This window comes from Rousettus aegyptiacus, unplaced genomic scaffold, assembly GCF_014176215.1.
Source record: "Rousettus aegyptiacus isolate mRouAeg1 unplaced genomic scaffold, mRouAeg1.p scaffold_m13_p_2, whole genome shotgun sequence".
Taxonomy (NCBI): Eukaryota; Metazoa; Chordata; class Mammalia; order Chiroptera; family Pteropodidae; genus Rousettus; species Rousettus aegyptiacus.
In genome coordinates, this window is record NW_023416295.1 from 172,378,988 (window position 1) to 172,402,000 (window position 23,013).

Genomic DNA, 23,013 nt, shown 5'->3' on the forward strand with positions numbered 1-23,013 from the left:
TCTTTGGGGGGAGGCAGGGATAAATCAGCAGGAGTGGGAATTCCAACAGGTAGCTTCCTGGGCGGAACGTGACACGTGGAACATGGAACATGACACATGGCCTGTAATTGCTCTCTTGCCCCACCTCTTCAGGTGATCGGTGTGAAGCTGACGGGCTCACTCTCCGGTTGGACCTCACCCAAAGATGTGATCTTAAAGGTGGCGGGCATCCTCACAGTGAAAGGCGGCACGGGCGCTATCGTGGAGTACCACGGGCCTGGCATAGACTCCATCTCCTGCACTGGTGAGGGGGGCGGCCACGTGGGGTGGCCCGCAGCCTGTGCTGGGCCTGATGGGGCCAGTAGTTGAACCGTAGAAGCAGTGAATGGTCTTCCCCTGAGAACCTGTCCAGTTCGGGGACTTGAGATGGACACTTAGAGGAAGAGGGGACATGCTGAGTGTAGGTCCCTCATGAAATAGAGGAGGAGGTCCAGGCCCCTCAAGGGGGCAGGGAACTTCTCTGTGGCCAGAGTTAGGGGCCAAGCCTACTTCTGCTGCTAGGCTCTGGCCGTGGCACCTGGAGTGATCCAGACAAATTCCAGGGAAGATGGTGGTGACGGTGGGAATGGGGGTTCGTCGGGGCTTCAGCCACAAAGCAGCCCCATTCTCATATCTTCGCTGGCTGCAGTTGGAGCTTCATTCACTTCCCTCGCATTAGAGATTATCAATCACCTGTTAGTCTCAAAGACCAGGTAGGAACCGGCCCCTTCCTACTCATCCCTCCTGGTGACCTGGCCACGGTGCCCTCAGAAACCTGGGGAGACCTGGAATAAGCCTTAGAGGTGGCCCAGTTCAGACTTCCCCAGGTGCCTGCCTCAGGATCACAGTAGCCCTCCCCCAGAGCTACTGGGGTCAGCTGGCCCCTGTACCCCTCCAGTGATGGCAGCACCCACTCTTACAGGTGGCCCTTCCTGCCTTTGACAGCTCAAACCCAAACTCATGTCCCGGCAACCCCATGAGGCCGCTGTCCTGAGAGCAGTGAGGACATTTTCTGTGAGCCTTACCCATTCCGTGTGGGGCTTGGTAGTCCAGACATGGACACAATTCCAGTCTTTGTGCTAGAAAACCTGAGAGCAAGGAGCATTTCCATGTAGCCCCACGGTGCGGCCGAGAAGGCAGGCCTGGACCCCAGGCAGGTGGACCTGCACCTGAGCGTCACACCTGCATTTGCTTTATGACCTTGGACCTCTCCGAGCCAGTTCCCTCACCTGCAAAGTGGACACAGTAACAACTGGGCAGTCTAGCCAGTTCAGCCGGGTCCAGAACTAAAACTCAGCTTGGAGAGGTTGACTCCTGCATTCTCGTCGCTCTGAGAGAACTGGGACACTGGGCTCTGGCTCTGGCGGCCTCTGTTCACCGGCCTTTAACTCTGGGCCACAACGGGAGCCTGCTGGCTGCCACTAGGTGGTCCCATGAGTGAGAGGAAACGATGCCTGCGTCTCAGTGTAGAGATGCGTGTGCACGTCTGGCAGATGTCTGTGACTCCCACCAGCTGTTCGACCAGCCCCACAGCCTCTGTTTCTTTACAGGCATGGCGACAATCTGCAATATGGGTGCAGAAATCGGGGCCACCACTTCAGTGTTTCCTTACAACCACAGGATGAAAAAATACCTGAACAAGACAGGCCGGGCAGGTGAGCCTGCAGGGCGGGGGGTGGGTCCCCAGCTAGTCTCCTCTTCCAGGCAGGGGTCCTAAACGCGGTGTCTCTGGACTGGTGCCAGAGGCTCTGCAAAGCCCCTAAGGATGTACGAAGTCGTGCACGCGTGCGTCAGTTTCGGAGCAGGGTATCCACAGCTCGCAGCTTCTCGAAGAGCCTGTCATCCAAGTTTGACATGTCCCTGCTGCAGGAGTGGAATTTAGTTTCACCTGAGAGGGGTGGTGGCTGAATGTTGAGTCTTCTTGGCCTGGTCCCTGGTGCCGCCTACAGGAAGTTATGGACATGACATGGATCTGCTTCTGTTTACAATGCCTGCCCTCCCTCACAAGGGAAGGAGGGAGAAGCATCTGGAACAAGAACCACTTTCCCAGCCTACCTCACAATCTCCGTGAGGTTCTAGCATGGCTTCTCTGAAGCTTGGAGCTGGAAATGGGGCCTGCGGGGGGTGGTCGTTGGGGCTCCTGAAGGAGGTGAGCAACGGTGGTCCACGGAGCCGGGGGCCATGGGGAGAGCGTGTCAGTTTGCTTCCAGATGCTGGGCATATGTAGTTCCTCCTGGAAGGCCAGTGCCTCCCTACCAATACTGAGTAACTTCTTCAAAACTCAGCTCTTCTCATCTGCAGGAGGCCTTCCCTGACCTTCAGTCAGTGCTTTGCCCCCGTGTCCCCGTATTTCTGCATGTCTGTCGTATCATACTGTCACTTCCGGCTCACTTATGGCTCCTTCACTAGACAGCCAGCCGCTCGAGGACAGAGAATGTCCTGTGCTGTTTGTTCGTTTGCTGTCAATGCCCAGGGCCTGGTATTTGGTAGGTGCCAGGTAACCTTGGCTCGAACACATGCGTGGATGGCTGGATGAGGTCTCAGGACTACTTTCTGCTTCACAGGCTTCAGTCTTCCTCCCTTTTGATTTCAGACATTGCCATCCTAGCTGATGAATTCAAGGATCACTTAGTACCTGACCCTGGCTGCCATTATGACCAGCTGATTGAAATTAACCTCAGTGAGGTGAGGAAGGGAATCAGGCAGGGTGTTCAGGCCCCATCTGGGGCTTCTTGCATGCCCTGGCGAGGATCAGGGAGGGGCCTTGCCTGCACACCAGCAGGGCTCTCAGGCCCCTGGTTCCCCAGTGGCTCTGCAGACTGCTGCATAAATCAGGCTACAGTGGGTGGGAGGGCGGCAGGAGGGCCATATGGCCAAGGGGAGGGCGGAGGTGGCTATGGCTGGTGATTCAGGAACTGATTCCATTTGCCCCACCTCAGCTCTAGCAGGAGCCAAGGTGTCCTCCTAGAGTTTGCTTTGTTCAGAGTTCAGAGGGCAGGGCGTGAGATTCCCAGGCCTGGGCAGGGTTTGGCACCTGGGGCCTGCAGACCAGGGCAGAGGAAAAGCAGGCCGCAGGAACAGAGCAGCAGAGTAGAGTGGTCAGGGGTTTCGGCCCTGAAGCTGGTGTGTTTGAGTTTAAATCCTGGCGCTGCCACTTAAGTTCATGACCATGGGCACGTTAAGTCACCCTGTGTGGGTCTCACTTCATTGTGCGTGAAGCGAGGCGGTCACGGGAACTAAAGCATCTGGACGTAAGATTCCAAAAGCACCGTAGTATGGAACATAATGGACTTTGATTCATTCCATGCCTCTGCCATCTCCTTGAACGAGGCTCTTCATCTGCAGACTGGAGATAATTCAAGCCTGGCAGGGCTGGAGGATCCTAGGAGCATGTCCTGGGTGTTTTGGGGGGTGAAATTTGAACCTTGAGAACAGTAGTTGGCCTCCCGGGCCCTCTGTAGGGACTTGGGATGTGGGAGCCAGGCAGCCTCTGACTGATTGACGCTGTCCACATCCAAGGTTTGTTCTCTCTGTTCTTCATGCCTTTTCTTCTTCAGCTGAAGCCGCATATCAATGGGCCCTTCACCCCGGACCTGGCTCACCCTGTGGCAGAAGTGGGCACTGTGGCAGAGAAGGAGGGATGGCCTGTGGACATCCGAGTGGGTGAGCACCTCCCACCGGTCGCGTTAACAGGCCTCGGGGCCAGCGGGTCTGGCCCGGCTGTGGACACTCACCTGCGCTCCCCTCGGGGCGCTTCCTGTTGCGCCAGGCACTTCTGAAATCGTTTGTTTTTCTTCATGACTTTTTTTAAATGTCAGTTTTCCTTGGTATAAAAGAAATATATGCGCATTGTAAAACACTCCTAACCTCAGCCTCCAACTGGAAACCAGCTCTGGGAGCTCTTTGAGAGGTGTACTGTGTTTCTGTGTGTGTGCATGTAGCGATGTGTGTATCCTTCTGTTTTACAAACATTTCATAATATCACCCATGGTGCCTGATCTCACTTTACGTGCTTTATGTATATGGACACACGTTAATGTCACGAGCACCTACTGCTGTCACAGTACAGTGTGACCGTGAAGAGTGTGGATGCTGGAGTCAGGTGTCCTGGGTTTGAACCTGGCTCTGCCGCTTCGTAGCTGGGTGACCGTGAGCAAGTTAGCCCCCTCCCTGTGCCTCGGTCCCCCACCTGTAAAACAGGGCGGTAATCAGGCGTGCCGTCCCAGGTCTTCGGGGGAGTGCTGAGTCAGTGCACACAGAGCGTTCTGTGTAAACGAGCTTGGCATACAGCGCTGTGTAAGGCTCACCTTTATTAGTTGAAGCAAATGAAAAAAAAAACAGGGTAGTTTAATAATTAGAAATCGTCGAATTGATGAGAGGCTGTCTTGATATCTGTGATGTCATCCAGTCTTTACTGACATTTTTAATAACCTTGATAGGCTTTTTTAAAAGAACTCTTTCCCACCCGGTTATAACTTAGTTAAAAAAGCTGGAACATTCTAGAAAGTCTAAAAGAAGGACGTTAGCATCTCCTGTAAACCCTCACGCAGCGGCGTCGCTGTGCATGTTGTCGTGAGAGCCGCCTGACGTGCACACGCGTGCAGGCCGTACGCCAGTAAGAATGGCCACCAGCACTACCAAGAGTGTTCAGTGTTGTGTTCAGTGGCTTCATCGAGTTCCTCTAAATGGCTGGACCATGTGTAGCTTGTCCTTTACTGTTGGACAGTTAGGCTGTTTCCAGCTCGTCTCTGCTAAGAACAGCCCCTGGCACAGCAAGGGTTGGTGAACTCTTGACGTGGTCTGGATAGCTTGCAGTCATGTGGAGACCTCTGGTGACTGTCTCCTCCTGACCCCTGGCCCCACCACCCACAATGCACCAGGTCTGATCGGCAGCTGCACCAACTCCAGCTATGAGGACATGGGGCGTTCAGCAGCTGTGGCCAAGCAGGCGCTGGCCCATGGACTCAAGTGCAAGTCCCAGTTCACCATCACACCAGGCTCTGAGCAGATCCGTGCCACCATTGAGCGGGACGGCTACGTGAGTGCCCACACTCCCCTACCCCCAGCTCCCCAACCCCACCGCTGAGTGCTGTGGCTTCAGGACAGGACAAGGCGCAGCCTTGTAGGCTAGGGCTGGGACAGGTACCTGCAGCGGCCCCAGGGTTCCATACAGCTCTTCATCCCTCAGGCAGCTGAACCACCCTCTCCCATCAGTCACTAGCCTGCCCCTGACAGTTCCCTGTCCTCCTTTCTCCCCTGCAGGCACAGATCCTGAGGGATGTGGGCGGCATCGTCCTGGCCAATGCCTGTGGCCCCTGTATCGGCCAGTGGGACAGGTGAGAGGACAGCCCCTTGCATCCCAGATGTTGCAGGGAGACATTTTTGGGGCGGGGAGAAGAGACTAGCTTCAGGGGCTGCTGCACGTTAGGCTTGCAGGCAGGACAGGGGGTGTGGGGGGGGGGGCTGGGCTGCATGCGGAGAGGAAGAGCGCCGCAGCAGGGCTGAGCGGCCGCCGGGCTGAAGCCTCAGCTGGCGGGAGGCACCCCCGCGGCCTCGCCCTGATGGACACAGCCGGGGCCGTCACGGGGCCACTGGAAAGCAGGCAGCGGCCCGTGGTCGGGAAAGTCAGGCCTTGGTCTGGGCTCTGCCTCGGCCTTCCGTGTGGTCTCAGGTGAACCTCGGTGGTCTCCGAGGGTCCCTCCTGCTCTGGCTGCGTGGGTCCCAGAGGGGGATTGCTTTTTTCCCATTACCCTTTCTCTCATGAGCTAGGCAGGATGGGCCAGGTGACAAGGCCAGACATCGCTAACCCTCTCCTCTCTGACCTGGCAGAAAGGACATCAAGAAGGGGGAGAAGAACACGATCGTCACCTCCTACAACAGGAATTTCACGGGGCGCAACGATGCAAACCCCGAGACCCATGCCTTTGTCACGTCCCCAGAGGTGAGGCTGCCCAGCTAGGCCCTGACCTGCGACTGCCCGTCAGGGGAGGTGGGGAAGAGGGGGCTTGGGAATAAGGGTACCTGACCGCATGGGCCTGCTGTGGGAGGGTTGGCATCAGAGCAAGGGGCTCTGGGAGCAGAACCCAAGAGCCACAGGCCTTGCCAGCCCCAAGCAGCACGCTCCCCTGGCGCCCCGTGTGGCCCCTCATGTCCCAGGGGTCAGAGGTGCCTGCCTGGTACAGCTGTGATCAGGAACGGGAGCTCTGCCCAGGACAGCCCCCAGCCCGGCCTCTGCCCCACCGTATGGCCCAGGCCAAGTCACCAAGTCACTTTCCTTTTCTGTGCCCCAGGGTCCCATCAGAGTTACGTGAGTGAGTGAGTGAGTGCAAAGCGCTTGCACGGTCTGTGAGCTGGGAAGGTGGCCTCGTCGTTAGGCTGAACGTGGAGTGAGCCAGGCGCTCCAGGCGCTGAGTGGGGATTTAGCCACAGCCGTGGTCGGCACACAGCCAGTCTTTCTTGATTTTTTTTATATGAGTGTTTCAGAAATATTTTTGTTTACTAAAAGTAAGTGAAGAAATGGCCCTTCCACGTTTCGGTGTTTTTCACTTAGGAACCTGTTCATCGCAGCAGCATTTCTTTGTCGGGGCTGCACACCCGTCAGGGGACACGTGTACCAGGCAGCGCCGGCCCCGCCCCTGCGGAGGGCACTCTGAGGTCCCGGCCCCGGTGGGGAGTGGAGGCCAGGTCGCCTGGGTTCACGAGTGCTCTGCAGGCCCCGTGGCCTGTGGTCTCAGGGATGTTCCTGCAGCTCCGCCCGCTGCAAAGAACCTGGAGGCCCCTGGGCTGCGCGCTCAGCGTGCGCTCAGCTTTGGCTGGGGTGTTAGGGGGATGGCAGTGGTGTTTGGTCCTAACCGGCAAACTGGCTACCTCCATTTCAGATTGTCACAGCCCTGGCCATTGCCGGCACCCTCAAGTTCAACCCAGAGACCGACTTCCTGACAGGCAAGGACGGCAAGAAGTTCAAGCTGGAGGCGCCAGACGTGGATGAGCTTCCACGAGCGGTGAGCGGGCCCCGCCGCCCCTGCGGTCAGCGCTGCAGGCCCCTGCCGGTCGCTGTGGCCAGGACTCTTCCTTCCCAGTATCTGGGCATCTCAGCCCTGCCTGTCCTGGGCAGGCAAGGGTGGCACTGTTAGTGAGAAGGAAGCAGCTGTTCACTGGGAGGGCAAAGCCTGGGGCACAGCGGAGCTGCCTTCTTTGAGAGAAGGGACTGAGGATTTGGCACCCAACATGCCCCCATCCCCTGCTGCAGGAGTTTGACCCCGGGCAGGACACCTACCAGCACCCTCCCAAGGACAGCAGTGGGCAGCGGGTAGACGTGAGCCCCACCAGCCAGCGCCTGCAGCTTCTGGAGCCTTTTGACAAGTGGGATGGCAAAGACCTGGAGGACTTGCAAATCCTTATCAAGGTCAGTAGCATGGGAGCGCGGTGAGGGGCGGTGGGGCGGACAGCCCCAGCCTGCAGGGCCAGCCTTCGCCGATCGGGGAGGGGAAGGGCCAGGGAGCAAGGGCTGTGCAGAAGCGCGACGGTGTCGGCGGCCCCGTGTCCCCTTATCCACCGCCCAAGCCGGGCAGAGCTGGATCTGGCCAGCTGCTGCCTAGGGCTCTCAGCCATCCGGCTGCGGCTGGTAAGGGCCACCTCTGGTGGGTGTAGATGGTGAGTTTACCACAGGGAGGGTAAGAAGGGCACGTGTGACCCAGCACAGCAGGTCTCCACCCTCTGGCTTGACCAAACAGGCTCCAGAAGCCATTGCTTGCTCTGTTCCCACAGTTGGGCATTAGTGCTGTGGCCTGCTTGGGAGCTGAGCAGACCCAAGCCTTTGTCACGTCAGACCCATGTCAGACATGAATTTATGCTGAGTCTCCAAGCAGTGAGTGACACAGCCAGAATTAAGCCCATGCGATAGATGAAACCGGTGGGCCCGGCCACTTCCCCAGGCTCCCCTGTGTCCAGCATGTCTGTACCTGGCCTTCCAGTCCAGGCAACTCTCACTGGGGCCTAGGCCTGAAGGGCGAGCGAGCAGCCATCTGTCTGCCTTCTCTGGCCTCTGTCACCTTTGAGTGTCTTGTCCTGGAGATCTCACTCCCAAAGCTTTTGAGGGGTGGGTGACGGCCATGCCTGAGCCCTTTCGGCCAAGGGGCAACGATGCCAGGACTGCAGAGCACGTGTCCTGCGCCTGCTTCTCGTCACCCTTCCTGGGTCCCGGCCAGTGGGGCCTGCTGCCTGCCTCTAGGGCGCTTCTCCCTTCATCCACCATTCAGGGGCCATGCCCCAACCCGTCCTCTCGCCCACCCACCCAAGGTCAAAGGGAAGTGCACCACTGACCATATCTCGGCCGCCGGCCCCTGGCTCAAGTTCCGTGGGCACCTGGATAACATCTCCAACAACCTGCTCATCGGTGCAATCAACATTGAAAACGGCAAGGCTAACTCCGTGCGCAACGCCGTCACCCAGGAGTTCGGCCCCGTCCCCGACACTGCGCGCTACTACAAGGTGGGTCAGAGTGGTGAGGCCGGGGCGGGGTCCTCTGGCACCTTCTGGTAACCCGGCAGGACAGAGTGGGTGGTCCAGGGAAGGGGTGCCCTTCACCCAGGAGCCCACACCAACAGTTTTGCAGAGTGATGCCTCAGTGCCATACAGGCAGACCCGTGTCTGTCACCTCCTCTTGTCACCTCCACCGCACAACCACTGCTCTGGGCTCTGCTCCCACACTGTGGCTCTCCACCCTGGCCTGGCTCCATGCTAAGCTCCAGCGGGTGGGTGGCACCTCCGCTTGCCCACCATCCAGGCCCACGTCTCATCATCTCTGACCCCTCGGGGGCTAATAAACCTGACTTCACCTGCCCTTGGGAAGCAGGTGAGGTGGGGCCTCTCCAGCCTCTTAACCTTTGAGCCTCCGGGAGCCGAGGGGCTAGGTGGGTGGGGGGCCAGTGCCCTCTCGTTCCTCATACCTCACTCCTCCCTTGCCTGATAGAAAAATGGCATCCGGTGGGTGGTGATCGGAGATGAGAACTACGGCGAGGGCTCAAGCCGGGAGCACGCGGCCCTGGAGCCACGCCACCTCGGGGGTCGGGCCATCATCACCAAGAGCTTCGCCAGGATCCACGGTGAGCGGGAGCCCGGGCCCAGCCCCATCCGCTTCCCCTCAGTGGCAGCCCAAGGTCGCCCACTGTGCCAGTGGGTGAGCTGGGCCTGGGGCCACGCGGCTGATCCCCAGGCGGGGCCTGGGGCTTGTGTTTTCCACACCCACCAGCCTCGGCCCCCTCAGATCTGCCTTGAATCTGACGCCCACAGCTTCCCCCCTCAGACAGGCACTGGTCTTGCACACTTGTGGGCCTAAACAGTTGAAATCCAGGACACACTGTCAGAGGGTTCTCTGCTGGGGGTGTCGATCAGGACACAGGCACCAGCGCGCACAGTGCAGGGCCCGAGCGAGAGGCGCCGTACCACTGGGAGCACAGCCAGCCTGGGCCTGTGGTCACTGCCCCAGGCTTGTCCCCAGGCAGCAGGACTAGGCTGTCTCCCAGGGCCGTAACTGGACTTAGAAAAGGAAGCGCTCTGGGCTGGTGAGGCTCCTGCACAACGAAGGGGGACAGGACCTTGCGCACTGTGGACCGAGCGTGTGACCTCTGCCTTCCAGAAACCAACCTGAAGAAGCAGGGCCTGCTGCCCCTGACCTTCGCTGACCCCGCCGACTACAACAAGATTCACCCCGTGGACAAGCTGACCATCCAGGGCCTGAAGGACTTTGCCCCTGGCAAGGTAAGGGGGTCAGGGAAAGAGGGCAGGCTGGCTGTTCGTCTCCCCTGGGGCCCTTCTGGGTGGGGGAGGACAGGGAACCACTGCCTTGCTGCCCCTTCCGCACCTGGCCCCACCTGCACCTTTACCCGTAGGCCTTGTTGAGGAAGGGCCCTTAAACTCCAGGCGACCCCCAGGGGGAAGGAAGTGCCTCCTCGGTGCAGGCCCTGCTACTGTTCGCCCACCAGTCCAGGCTTTGCATTCAGAAGCCAACAGCTCACGCCCAGCAGGACCCTCCTGGCCCCAGAGTTATGCCCTTTGGGTCCTGCCACGGCCACCAAGGCCTAGATTTGGCCTAGGACTTGGTTCCCCTGCTGGCTCCCCAGGCCCCAGAGCAGCACCCTGCCTTGCTGCTCCTCCAGCAGAATGGGGGGCTGCGTTCCTAAGAGCCGCTTCACCCACACCTGCCTCCTCCTGTGCAGCCCCTGAAATGCATCATCAAGCATCCCAACGGGACCCAGGAGACCATCCTCCTGAACCACACCTTCAACGAGACCCAGATCGAGTGGTTCCGTGCCGGCAGCGCTCTGAACAGAATGAAGGAGCTGCAGCAGTAGCTGCCACCCCTGCCCGGCCCGCGCCTGGACTCGCTCTGGCGTCACGAGTGCAGTCTGCGTGTCCTCAGAGCCAGACCTGACCCAGCCGTGGCTTCCTTCCGAGATGGTGTGGCCAGTCTCCTCTCCTCCCCTCCCCTGGCCCTGGAGCGACCAGGGCTTAAACGTTTCAGCCCCTGCCTTCCGTTTTCAGTTCGGTTCAGACCTTGAGCAGCTCCATGCAACTGTATTTATTTTTGATGACAAGACTCCCATCCAAAGTTTTACTTCTGTCTGATCATTTCACTGGTGGCTGAATGATTTTAAAGAAACTTTTGCTCTTACAAGAAAAACAAGAATCCACATCAGTGGCTGTTCCCGTGTGTGCGTGGTGGTGTCTGCGCCGTTGCCGGCTCCAGGGTTCGGAGGGGTCTTGTTACCAAAGCTGGTGGAGGCCCTGGAGGATACCACTGCAGCTGGACCTCACTGCAGACTTCGCCTTCTTCTCTCGCCTTCTTCTCCGCCCCCTCTCCCCGCCCTGCCCCGCCTCTGCCTGCGGGGCAGTCTCTCCTACCTCCCGCCCCCAGTCCAGTAGCTTTCCTGGTGGGCCAGGCGCTGGGCCCAAGATGGAGCCTCCCAGAAGGAAAGCCTCTCCTCCTGGCTATTGATTCAGTCCTCCAAACACAGGTGACCCTGTCCAAGGTCGCAGCTAGTCCATGGAGCACCGTCCCACAGCTGCTCCTCCTGGAGCCACAGCCATTGGCACTACCTGCACCCCGCTCTGGTGCCACATGAGCCAAAAAGGCCAGGGCAGGAGCCCTTCGCCAGGACAAGACTTATTATGGAACCAGTCTGTCCTGGCAGAAGTGGGCGAAGGGGTGGGAGGAACCCGGCAAACCACTGTGCTGCATGAACGGGGGTGTGCGCCCTCGGGCCAGGGCCTGGGGTCTACGTCAGACCCACAGTATTGTCCCCGGTGTGGCCAGGGTCCGAGAGTAACACCTAGCCCCAGGCTTCTTCCTGGTGGGGTGGGGTGACAGAGCTGGTCCCCAGCCCTCGCCTTGGGCCGGCAAAGCCCACAGCCTCCACCTCCCGCAGGTTGGTGGGAAGGAAGGCGCGTGGACCTTAGTGGTCAGACTCCTCTCAGCAGCTGGCAGCTGCCGGGGCCCGAGGCAGCGACCGCAGGCCAGCCTCACTCCGCATCGCTTTATGGAGTCACCAAGCTCAACCAACCCAAAGCCCGGTCTGAGGCGGCCGGATCTCTGAGCCAAGTCCTGCCGTTCATGGTGGCGCTGTCTCCACAAGTGAGGTGGGGAGAGGAAGGACATGCTGTCCCCGGTGTAGCAAGTTGGTGACCTAATGGCCATTGAGACAGTGGTTCCCCAACTGATGCTGCCATCGTTTATTAAATACAGTCTTTGTTGTCACTGGGAGCAGGACTTTGGGGAGAGAAGCAAGGCCAGGGTGGCGGGGGAGGGGACAAGCTGGCAGGGCACTCCTGGCCCCCGCTGTCCAGCTCCCCACGGCACAGGCTATCGTCAGGGCACCTTCTGGAGGGCTAGGGTGTGGTCTGCGGACCAGGCCACCGTCAAGCCCAGGACTAGCTGCTGGTCCACCAGGAAAGAAGGCCCAGGCCCGGCTCACTGATGGATCCCTGCCAGGGGAAGAGGGGACAGGAAGGCACATTTCATCCACCTTCAGGGCTTGAGCCAACTTGGACAGAAGGCAAAAAGCCCTTTGTGCTGGGCACCCAGCTGGCACACGCAAGCACATGGCCGAACTCCCCTCTGCTGCCACAACTTGGGAGGCCTGGAAAGTGCCAGTTTACAGAGGGCACGGTCCCTAGCCCCAAGGCCTCAGGAGGGTCAGGGGCTCTTGCTCACCCCTGGGCCTGTCCAAACATGTCTTTGCTGTCACTGAGGGCAGACCAGTCCTGGGCATGCCCTCTTGAGCCACCTGTGGTCTCATCCTGCCAGAAAGTCCTAGTGACCCTGAGCCCCAGCTGCCAAATGCATGCAGAGGGGATACCCTGGGCCACGTGGACTTCTTTAAGACACTGCTTCCCCCAAAGCGAACAACCTGGGGCCTATATTACACCAGGAAACCGCACCAGACGGCCCCTGAAGCCCCGCTTTTGATGTGTCACTGAGCTATAAGGGTAAAAGACAAAAGGAATCCAACTCAGATCGGGGCTGGTCACAGCTGCTCTGCCAGCTCAGGCTCATGCTGGGTCTGGCAGCAGCCTCGGGTCTCTCCCTGAAGCCTCACCCTTGCCCTTGGGGCTCTGGATGGCTCTTGCCATCCAGCTTGGGCTGTCCTCTTTCGGGCTGGGGTGTGACTCACCCACCCTCCCAACAGCCATGGCAGCTGTATCACCTCGCCACCGGGATCACTGCCCCAGCCTAGACACACAGGATCCCCAGGGGGAAGCGACTGCCCAAGACCTCACAGAGACCTGCACCCTGACCTGCCAGAAGAGGGGAGTCTAGGAGCAGAACCCAAGTCATCACACACTCCCCGCCACCCGGCAGCCGGTGCCGCCAGCACAGTCCCGGGGGTTTATGCTGCACGTCGGATCACCTCACCACAAGCATGTACGGAGCCTCCTTCTTTGGAAGCTCCTCACTGGAAGTGGTGGCCTCGGCGGAGCTGGGCCCGCTGGGGGACGTGTCCACGAAGCTCTCGTCCACCACCCGGAAGCGGATCTCCTCGCCGGTGTCCATGTACAGGTCGTGGGCTCCCTCCTCCGTCTCGTACTCCCACACCCACACCTGCTCTGCATCGTCGCTGGGTGGGGCCAGGTCAAGGCAACAACTAGGCCATGGGGAGCTTCTGAGGGTTGGGGGTTCCTCCCACAGCACCCACCCCCCCACCCCCAGGAAAACCCAATCCCCTGTTGAGATCACTTTGGCTGGAAAGTAGGTCCAGCACCATGTGCAAGAAGTAAGGCTGAGACAAGTCTGGGCCCGCCAGGAGTAGGACCTCTCGGGTGCCAGGACCCAGGCTGGGACCATGGGCGCCCTGAGCAGGAAGTCACAGGCTTCCCCAGGTCATCAAAGCAGGAAGAAACCTCGAGAGCAGAGCACAGGTTCACCTCAAGGTGGGAATGACCATGGCCTCTTGCTGCCTGGGGTTCCCTCCCTGCCAGGTCTGACAGTCCCCTCAGAGGCTGATGCCAAGTGCAGACAGCAGCTCCGCCACCCACCTGCTGTGCCCTGGGGCCAGGCCCAACCTCCAAACACCTCAGGGTCCCCATCTGTAAAAAAGGGACTGTAGCAGGGCCCACCTCACAGGGCTATGCTGAGGAGGCAATAAATGGCGCCCACGGCCCCACGGCTGGCCCCCAGTGTTAGCGAAGGCTGTTCTGCGCGCCGCATGGTGTGACTCCACATCCGTTTCCATCCACAGAGGAAGACTTTCCCAGTTTTCAAGAGGACAGTGGGAGGATGGGGAGTCACGTGCCTGAGAGCCCACAGCCGGCGAGAGGATAAGCCAGGCTAGGCCAGGTTTTCTGACCAGTTCTGGAATCACACACACACCGTGTCCCCAGCCCTGCACAGGCCCCGCCAGCGGGGTCTGCTGAGCCAGCGAGGGCAGCCCTGGGCTCCCTGCAGAGCCCGCAGCGGGAGCCGCCCTCCGGCAGCAGCCCCGGCATGCGTCCTGCTTCTCCTCTGCGCCAGGTCCTGTGCTGGGCGCTGCGGGCAGCCACGGCGGACGGGGTCCCTCTCAGCGAGCCGTCTCAGTGAGGATGCACAGAAACAGACAACTCCGGTGCAGCAGGCCAAGGGCGGGGACAGGGACAACGGGGGAGACTGGCAGAGGGAAACGAGCCGGCCCAGGACCCTCACTTCCAAGTGCGAGCGGACCAGGGAGGAGAGTGGGTGAGCCGGGCAGGGCAAGGCTCTCGAGAGAAGCGATCTTTGAGGCGATTCCTGCAGGGACAACCTAAGCCTAGTGAACCGCAGTGAGCAGTACCCCACCTACAATGTATGAACTACACAGCAGGCCCGACGGCCCGGGGAGAGGCACGGGCTCGTGGACACCATGGTCAGCGTGGAGAGCACGGGCAGGTCGGTGCTTCTGGAACACAAGCGCAGGCTGGAGGGCGGGCAGAGACCAGCAGCATCCGGTCGCCGGGCCCAGGGCCACCCCGAGGAGTGAGGACTGTCCCTTGGAGAGCCCCAAGCTCCTCTGTGACTCACTTTAACCTTGGGAGGATACAACTTGGCTGGCTGCTGCAGGGACTCAGGAGGGATGAGGATGTCATCGAAGAACCCTAGAGAGACTAGAGGAAACAGAGAAGTGACAGCATGGGACAGGGACTCGCAGGGGACGGTTAAACCAGGAAGGGTCTGGATACTCAAGGCAAGCCCCTTACTGCGTGCTACCCATGGGGCGGCTGTCATCATGGAAAACTGGGTCCCTCCCCGACCTCGGAGCCCCAAGCCTCTGTCTACGCCACTCACACAGTCTGAGCGGCCACCAAAACCTGAGGTGGACACGACACGCAACATGGACCCGTGGGTGCTAAGGACCCCGGGTCACCTCCGCCAGCTCCGGAGGTCCTGCGGTATGGCCTCATGCTGACGCCTCCCAGCTGCTGAGGTCGGGGTCACACGAACCGCGAGGGGGCTGAGGACGCCCCTCATTCTCAGGCTTCTCTGGCACCACGTGAAGCTTCTGCCTCCACCTCTGACCCCTCCCGACCGCGGGCCGGCTCAGCAGCTGCAGGGAGGCGGGCTGGCCTGGCGCCGCCCCCACCCTGCTCCGGGGCGACGTGGAGCAGTCAGGGCCCGTTACCGTGCACTCCCTCCGGGCTGCAGCCTTTGATCTTCCCAATCAGAATCTCGTCGAGGAACGGGTGGAACACCACGTAGCGAAAGTGGACTGCAAGGGAGACAGCACGTCGGGGTGAGCGGCGGGAGGAGGGGGCGCTTCGACCCGGGCGGCGAGCTTTCCAGCGCCGGCCCGCACTCGCCGGCACGCGGGCCCGGCCGCCCCGGGGCTGCTGCGGGAGCCGGCCTGGCAGCCCCTGCAGAGTCCCCGTGTGGGCCCGAACCGGAAGCCGAGGCGGAGGGACCCTCACCTCGTCCCCCGAGAGGCCACAGGTTGGCCCCATAACGGGCCAGCAGCAGTGGCCCTGGGACTGAGGGCTGGGGCCCAAATCTGTCGGATAAGACACCTGAGCCCACGTTCCAGGCCACTGACGACTCCAAAGTCAACCAACCTTCCTCCAGGCTCTCTCCTTTAAATTCTTAAAAGGGCAGAAGGTTTGGAAATGAGATCCCCGGCTCCCACTGATTGAAGTTTGCCCCAGGCGTAGCTCTGACCTGGAACGGAATGCTAAAAATTCCCCGAAATTAAGGCGGCAGAGCTGATAACACAACGAAAACGACTCTGTGGGTTTGCGGGCCCTGCCTCAGGTGACCCCCATTACTGGACCCCAGTGAAAATGTCAGGTGAGGCTAGTGCCCACATCACAGACTCTGACGCCAGGGCCGAGCGGAATCCATGGCCATGTCACTCGTGCCCCGTGCTTAAACCCTGAAGGGGCGTCCACCGCTGGCCTGCGCACCGCCAGGGCTGCAGAGTGGCGATGAGGCCGCCCCCTGCCGGTCGCAAGTGACTATCACCACCACAGTCTACCTGTGTCAGTCGTCACAGAGGCTGCGGAACCCCCTCGCGGCCACACAGCTGTTCTGCCCCATTCGGCCACAGGGAGCCGCCGAGTCGTTCTGAACAGGGCCACAGGGCTGAGCCTGCCTTCCTTAGACAGGTTCAATCCCCAAACAGCGGCTTCTGCCACGCGCACCCTCAGCTACACGGTCTGCCAGCCTCGCTCCGAGGACAGCAAGGCCCAGGTGGCCCCCGGCTCCCTGCCAGGCTGCCTCCACGTGGCTCCACTGGGCAGGGAGGTGTGGGGGAAGAAGCGGTGGCAGCTAGTGCCCCTTCCCGCTCTGTGAGGAGACAAACACGAGACATCTGAGCCACCATGATGACAGCTCCTCATGCTGACCTTGCAGAGAGCAGATGAGGGCAGCCAGGGGTCGCTTACTCGTAAGATGGAAAAACCCTATTGCCCATATGACACAACAACGGTTCAGTTTAATAAATCCCCATGGAGCTGCTACCAGGTCTGTGCCAGGCCTACTTTAGGCCCTGGCCTTACGGGGACAGGACGACATGATCCTGTGCCCGTGGAGCTCCTGTGTGAACCACATCCGAAAGCACACACAAAGCAACTCGGGTCGCCGTCGGCAGACGGCTGGATGACCACACTGCGGTCCACCCGTGCAAGGGAGCATTATTCAACCTCGAAAGAGAAGTAGTGACACAGGCTGCCACACGGATGAGCCTCGGGGACATCGTGGTACATAAAGTAAGCCAGACACTCAAGGCCACATACTGCATGAGTCCATTTCTACGAAATGTCCAGAACAGGCAAATCCAGAGGCAGAAAGTAGATGAGTGGCTGCCAGGGGCCGGTGACGGGGAGGCTGGAGAGTGACTGCCGATGGGTACAGGGTTTCTTTGTGGGGTGAGGAGAATGTTCTGGAATTAGACAGGGGTGATGGTTGCACGGTTCTGTGAATATACTAAAAGCCACTCAACTGTAAGCTTTTGACGGGTGAATTTTATGGAATGTGAATTACATCTCAGTTAAAAAAACAAAAAGGCCGCAGACCAGCTGGGGGGCCGGCCGGGACAGGGCTGAGTTGGGGGCCACCCTCCCAAGAGCCCCACCTGAAGTTCTGGCGATGTCTGGCCTGCAGATGGGAAGCCGGGGAAGTCAGCAGGGTGGTGTGGAGGACAATGGGAAAGCGGAAGCCCTGCCCTTGTCGTCGCCTGAGCAAAATTTGTCCCGGGAGAGAGAGGGATGTGCCTCGGGATGTACTGGGCTTCTACCAAGGACAGATGCGACCTGATGCCACTTATGTGAGGTACCCGGGAGTCCAGTTCTTAGAGACAGAGAGCAGAGTGGCGGCTGCCAGGGGCCGGGGGAGCGGGACGTGCGGAGTCGTTTAGTGAGGACAGTTTCTGGTTGGGGTGATGAAAAAGTTCTGGAGATGGACGGTGAAGGCTGCACAATACAAATGTGCTTAGCGCCACTGTACTGTATACTTACGAGAGGTTAAAATGGTAAAGTTTATGCTATATACATTTTATCACAACTTAAAAAAAAAAGAACAAAGCAAAGGGCAGGCATGAAGACGGGCTGCCCTGGAGCTCGGAGCAAGGCCCCCAGTCTGGCCTGGGCAGGAGCAGCAGGGCAGGCCAAGCAGGGTCTCCCAGGGGTGGCCAGGTCCCGCCAGCGTGGAGGGCATGGACCACACGGGGCTCGTGCCAGGTGGCAAGAGATAAAACTGGGACTAGTGCCACCAAATCACAAAGGCCTAAATGAGCACTGACCGTGTGCCAAAGGCCGCGCTTGGTTTTTCTCGCGTACTCCTCACACTCGTTTTATGAGGTAGGTGCTATTATCATTAAGCTCTTTTTCCAGATGTGGAAACTGAGGCTTAGAGAAGTAAAGGAATCTGACCTGGGCAGAAGTAGCAGTGGAAGGACAAGAAACAATCGGCCAACGAAAAGTCTCCAAAGCGAAGCTGGAGCCGAGGTGCTGGGCCCTCCGTCGGCACATCCCAGGCCACAGCCCTGGGTGGGGGCGTCGGGGGGAGGGAGCTGGGCTGCTGGTCAGCCTGAAGCAAGGCGACTGACCCCCACCACAGATCGGCAACTCACCCTGCATGGTGCTCACTGGACTGTGAGAAGTATTACAGCTGCCAGTGTTAACCCCATTTTATAGAGGAGGAAACTGAGGTTGAGAGAGGTGAAGTCACCTGCCCACGGTCCCCTCCCGGTGGGGGGGGGGGGGGCACAGAGCCAGAATTCAAATCGAGGTCCACATGAAGGGCCTAACCTCATACTTCATTCCCAAGAAAATGGGGGACCCAGGTGAACAGGAGCCAGTAATGAAAATCAAGTAAAATCTTATACCAAGTGGCAGAAACAACCAAATGAATGGACAGAATTTTTTCAATTTCAACTTTTTTCTCCAAGTTTTTCTTGACTTCCTGGTGCCTCTTATTTCTTGTCCTCCTGGACACCCAAGGCCCGGTCTGAGGGCAGAGACTGGGCTCGTCTTGACAGCACCCTTCTCTATAGACAGAGGCCCTGGTGGCACCGTCTTATTTTTCTGCTAATGAAGCTGCTCCTAGTCCTTACAAACAGCCTGTTCCTTAGGGCTCGTTGCTGGGCATGACAGCATCCATGCGAGCCAATTAAGTCTCTGGATCCCTGGACGCGGACACCAGGCGGCCTCCTGGCACGTTCTGGAATGCTCAGACATCTCTGTGCCTGTGCCGAGGCTGTGGCCCCACGTGAGTATCACCTGGTTCCTGGTTTAAACCCTCTGCAGGCCCCACCTCAGTAGGTCTGAGGCAGACGCGGCAAGTCTTGTACCTACATTCTGACTAGTCCCTGAACCACCCAAATGGCCCCCGTGCCATCTGCTTCTGAGTTGGCTAAGTCCGGGCATGAGCGTGAAGAATGCCCCACTCCCTCTGAGAGTTCTCCAGGTGACCCTCCCTCTACCACTCCCTCCCTCCCACCCTCCAGGTCTGGTAGCTAAATCCTGGGTGCACGCCCTTTTGCAAAGTGATGATATCTCCTCCTTCAAGAGGTGAAACCTATTTCTCCATCTCCTGCCACTGCCTTCAGCCATGTGACATTCTTTGGCCCGTGGGATATAAGCGGGGGTTCCTGCTACCCAGTCTAGCCTGCTGAAAGGAGAACTGCATGGAGCCGAGATGAGCCATGCAGCTGAGGCCCCCACCAGGCCACTAAGCAGTCTGCCAACCACCAGACATGCGAGGCACCCTACACCATCTAGCCCTGGCCAAGCCGGCCCAGAAGAAGCCACCTGGCTGATGCACAGAATCGGAAGAAATAATTCAAATCGATGAGCGCTGAGTACTCGCAACGTACCAAGGTCCTGTCCTAAGAGCTTTGCACATATTAATTTAGTAATCCTCACCACAGTCCCGTAATATGAAAAATACTGTTAACTGCATTCTACACAGAAGGACACAAGGCACAGGGAGATCACGTATTCTGCTCAGGACACATAACAAACGTGGCAGAGTTGGGATTGGAACCCAGAGGCCACACTTTAACCGTTATGTCCTAGTATTCTCAAAGTCCCTCCCACTCAACCAGCCTCTGCTCTCCACTCTTAAGCCAGCAACAATCTCTCCAACCGTCTTTGCCTGTCTCTCCCCGCACCAACCACAATGAGCAGACCGAGGGCTGGGCAAAGAGCAGAGATCAGGAGCAGACAAGGTCAAAGGGGACACACAGAGCCACAACCGCAGAGCTGGAGATGCCTTGGGAATCGCCTTGTCCACCTGTTTCTTATAGGTGAGGAAAGAAACTGGGGCCCAGAGAGGGGAAGATTCTGCCCATCATCACCCAGTCAGCTGCCGGCAGAGTCAGGACTAGGCCCTGGGACTCCCAACCTCCCGACCAGGACTCCCACCGCTGAAACCCAATGACGCAGGACAGTGCACCCACCTTTGGTGTGTGATGCACCGTCTCCTGGGAACACGTAGGCATCCTCGAGCTTGGTGATGTCGAACAGACAGATGCAGAGTCCCACGTTGTACACAACCTGTGTGCATACGTGTGTACACACACACACGGTGACCCTGAGGCCCAGCTCCCAGGCAGTCTCTCTTGAGACCCTCACCACTTTAGAGCAGTATGATCACCCCTGTTTTACAGCTGGAAATGAGTTGGGGCACTGCTTGAAGTAATCACGAGTAAGGAACCTTGGAGGAATGTGGGGCTATGGAAAGAATATGGCCTTTGGTGACAAGGCAGATCCAGGTTACAATGCCAGCTCCAGGACCTATTACATGCCCTCCAACATCACCTTTCTGAGCCTCCATTTCCCCATCTGCAAAAATGGACATATCATGCTGCAGGATTGTTAAATAAAAAGAGAGAAAATGGAGGGGAAACTCCTATACCAGTGCCTGGCTCACATGCTAGAAATAATAATAATCAAGGATCACTATTATTACTAGTAGCATTCAGCGTAGGGGAACCCCTGGTTAAACCTACACTTTCCAAGGTCCCCCAGTCCATATGAGAGCTCAGTGAGCATCAGAACCACGGCTAATCTCTATTCTGCTCAAAAAGTCTTAGACACACAGATATAGCCACAGGGACTAAGGCTGGCAAGGTGACATATGGCCAAGGCCCCAAAACTGGGCAGAGAACAGAGTGCATCCCACACCCCATCCCCACCCCATCTTTGTAGGATAACATAACCATGCACAGATGAGGAAACCCAGTTCTAAGATAAACTACTTGCCCAAGGCCAAGGCTTGGCATGACCAAGATCAGGCTTGCAGCATGCGAGGGGACGGCGCTGGGCTCTCCAGTGCCAGCACTTCCCGGCAACCCCGTGGGCCCAAGTACCTTGTTGGCCAACTTCTTGTTCAGCTCCTCAGCAATGGAGTCATTGAGCTTCCTCTCAAACTGCCACGGGGGGGTCCTTACGGTGTCCACCATCTCCACCAAGACGAACATCCTGGCCTGCGCCGGGGGCTCTGGGAACGAGACGGTCAGTCACGCATCGGGGCCTGGAGCGGTGGGGACCCCAAAGCCCCCTCCATCCTGTCCCAATCGCTGAGCCCCACCCCTCCCATCACGAGACTGGCAAAGCGGCTACGCGGTAGGGCCTGGGGCGCCCCACGAGGGGCATGCTCCGCTACTGCAAAGGGTGAAAACTGAGGCTCAGCGGGAAGGAACCCTCGGACCAGAAGTAAACGAGCGCGCCCATGCCGCGCGGCTCTGCTCCGCCCTCCACGCGCCACGCACCTCGCCCCGCGTACCGCCCCCACCGACCCCGCACCCGCAGGCATCCGGCGGTCGCAGGACTTTAGACGAGATTCCGAATCCCGTCGCTTCCGGAGAACAGACCAATAAGAAGCCTTTTCCCGCCCCCCGACGTGAGATGGCACTGTCTACTGGTTGTTTCGCGGATGGGGCGGAGCCTCTCCCTCCCCTTGCAGAGCCGTCAATCCTCGGACAGCGCTTGCTGGTTACTAGGCGACCTCGATGAAACTGGTCCAATCTCTCGCCTGGCCTGTGCCGTAATCTCCTTGCCGTTCTCAAGCCGTCCTCTGCGCTGCAGCCAAATTGATATCTTAAAAACGCAAACACAATATAGTACTTAGACCCTTCAGTACTCTGGAGATGGGACGAATTGACTGAAAAGTGGCAGGCAGGACCTCTCTGGGGCGATAGAAATGTTGGGTATCTTCTTTCAGGCTTACACAGAGGTAGACAATTGTCAAAACTCATTGAACTCGATGCTTAGGACCTTTTCATTTACTTGTAGGCAGATTATATCTCAATTGAAACGTGGTAAGAAATTGTTACCAAAAATGTTTTTAAAAATTTAAAAAACACCTCAGTAGTTTCCCATTGGACTAACAATAAAGTCCGAAACCTTTATGGTAGCTCAGAAGGCCCTGCAGGATCTTGCTCCTACCCACATCTCCATGTTCTCTCTCCCCCAACCTTTCAGTCTCATTCACCTTTATATGGTAGCTAAGACAGCCTTGGGCTAAGAGAATTTAGTAACTTGTTTAAGATCATGTGCTGCTAAGTCTAAACCTCTCACAACACTGTCTTTAAAAGTTGGTGGGTTTTGGAAATATACTGAAGTGCGTTTTAACCAAATAAAAATTTGAGAATTTAAAATGAGTCTTGGGGTAGATGACACAGGCACTCAGAAAGGCATGGCCTTTAATTTGCTGGTTTAATATGCGGAGAGATCTCTCTATGAGACTGGCTGCGGTGATACTGAATTCGACCTTCCCTGCATCCATATATTTATTTATAGGTCTTTGACCCTCTCCTAGGATTTGAGCTGCCTGAAGACAGGGGAAATTGCTACTTCTGCTCTTTATTCCCACCCACCCCACCCACCCCCCAAATAAATCTTTCCTAGGAGGCATTCGACAAAAGTGTTTAGAAGATGGTGTTAATTCTTTCTCTCAAACATCTCTTAAATCCTCTTTTTTCATTTTATTCCCACAGCTACTGCCCTGGTTTGGGCCTTTTCATTGCTACCTTGGAGCTTAGCCACATACCCAGCTCCTGGCCTCAGTCTCTCCTGCAAGCAACTGGCACTCTGTCACAAAAGCCTTTCCTTCATGAATATCCTTTGCCCACACAGAAAGGTCTGGACTGAACCCAGCCTTCCTCTTCAGCCTCACCTCCCTTCTGTCCTCCAGGCACTGGGAGCCTCCAGCCCCAGTAATGAAAGGAGCCCTTTAATAGCCCTGCCTCCATCACTTCTTTACCTGGAAAACTCCTATTCACCCATGAGAACCCAAATGCAATGCCTTTCTCATTCATTCATTAAACATACTGTGTGTAGAGCTGTTGGAGATCCAATGGGAGGAAGAACTGAGTCCCTGGCCCAACCTCAGCTCAGAGGGTTTGGAGGGAGAACAGAGAGAATTTGAGGCTCTCAGGAAACCAAATGTATTTCAGCTGATTTATAGAGGAGACGAGAACTGGTGAGATTGGAGACCTAGGCATGGTCCACATCACAGGAGCCTTATCATTATAATACTAACTTGTAATCCTC

The 23,013-nt window shown here is 57.9% G+C and overlaps 2 protein-coding genes across 4 annotated transcripts in view; one reads left to right on the plus strand and one right to left on the minus strand.

The window, feature by feature from the left end:
• Window positions 1–10,719, plus strand: part of ACO2 (aconitase 2) — a 35,447-nt gene extending 24,728 nt beyond the window's left edge. For both annotated transcript variants that reach the window (XM_016135837.2, XM_016135838.2), the window contains 13 exons: window positions 133–283; window positions 1,569–1,673; window positions 2,612–2,703; window positions 3,576–3,681; window positions 4,899–5,056; window positions 5,281–5,354; window positions 5,848–5,959; window positions 6,897–7,019; window positions 7,268–7,423; window positions 8,317–8,508; window positions 8,990–9,122; window positions 9,656–9,777; window positions 10,236–10,719. In XM_016135837.2, the coding sequence (XP_015991323.1) occupies window positions 133–283; window positions 1,569–1,673; window positions 2,612–2,703; window positions 3,576–3,681; window positions 4,899–5,056; window positions 5,281–5,354; window positions 5,848–5,959; window positions 6,897–7,019; window positions 7,268–7,423; window positions 8,317–8,508; window positions 8,990–9,122; window positions 9,656–9,777; window positions 10,236–10,370 (1,659 nt within the window). In that variant the 3' untranslated portion in view covers window positions 10,371–10,719. The remainder of the gene's footprint in view (window positions 1–132; window positions 284–1,568; window positions 1,674–2,611; window positions 2,704–3,575; window positions 3,682–4,898; window positions 5,057–5,280; window positions 5,355–5,847; window positions 5,960–6,896; window positions 7,020–7,267; window positions 7,424–8,316; window positions 8,509–8,989; window positions 9,123–9,655; window positions 9,778–10,235) is intronic.
• On the minus strand, window positions 10,583–21,411 carry POLR3H (RNA polymerase III subunit H). 2 transcript variants are annotated; one of them, XM_036237578.1, is made up of 7 exons: window positions 21,265–21,411; window positions 20,829–20,959; window positions 19,917–20,013; window positions 15,147–15,233; window positions 14,568–14,631; window positions 12,927–13,133; window positions 10,583–12,000 (listed from the first exon to the last, which is right to left on the minus strand). In XM_036237578.1, the coding sequence occupies exons 1-7, from the start codon at window positions 21,272–21,274 to the stop codon at window positions 11,703–11,705; spliced, it is 894 nt and encodes a 297-aa protein (XP_036093471.1). In that variant the 5' UTR covers window positions 21,275–21,411; the 3' UTR covers window positions 10,583–11,702. The 2 variants fall into 2 exon arrangements, with proteins under 2 accessions (XP_036093471.1, XP_015991327.2); XM_016135841.2 differs by having other exon boundaries at window positions 11,815–12,000; window positions 12,932–13,133; window positions 21,265–21,403.
• Window positions 21,412–23,013: the final 1,602 nt, after the last annotated feature.

Coding starts and splice junctions, on each gene's coding strand:
- POLR3H (XM_036237578.1), bottom strand. Junction 20,014..20,828: donor ACAAGAAGTTGGCCAACAAG/GTACTTGGGCCC, acceptor GTATGCACACAG/GTTGTGTACAACGTGGGACT. Junction 14,632..15,146: donor CAGCCCGGAGGGAGTGCACG/GTAACGGGCCCT, acceptor TGTTTCCTCTAG/TCTCTCTAGGGTTCTTCGAT.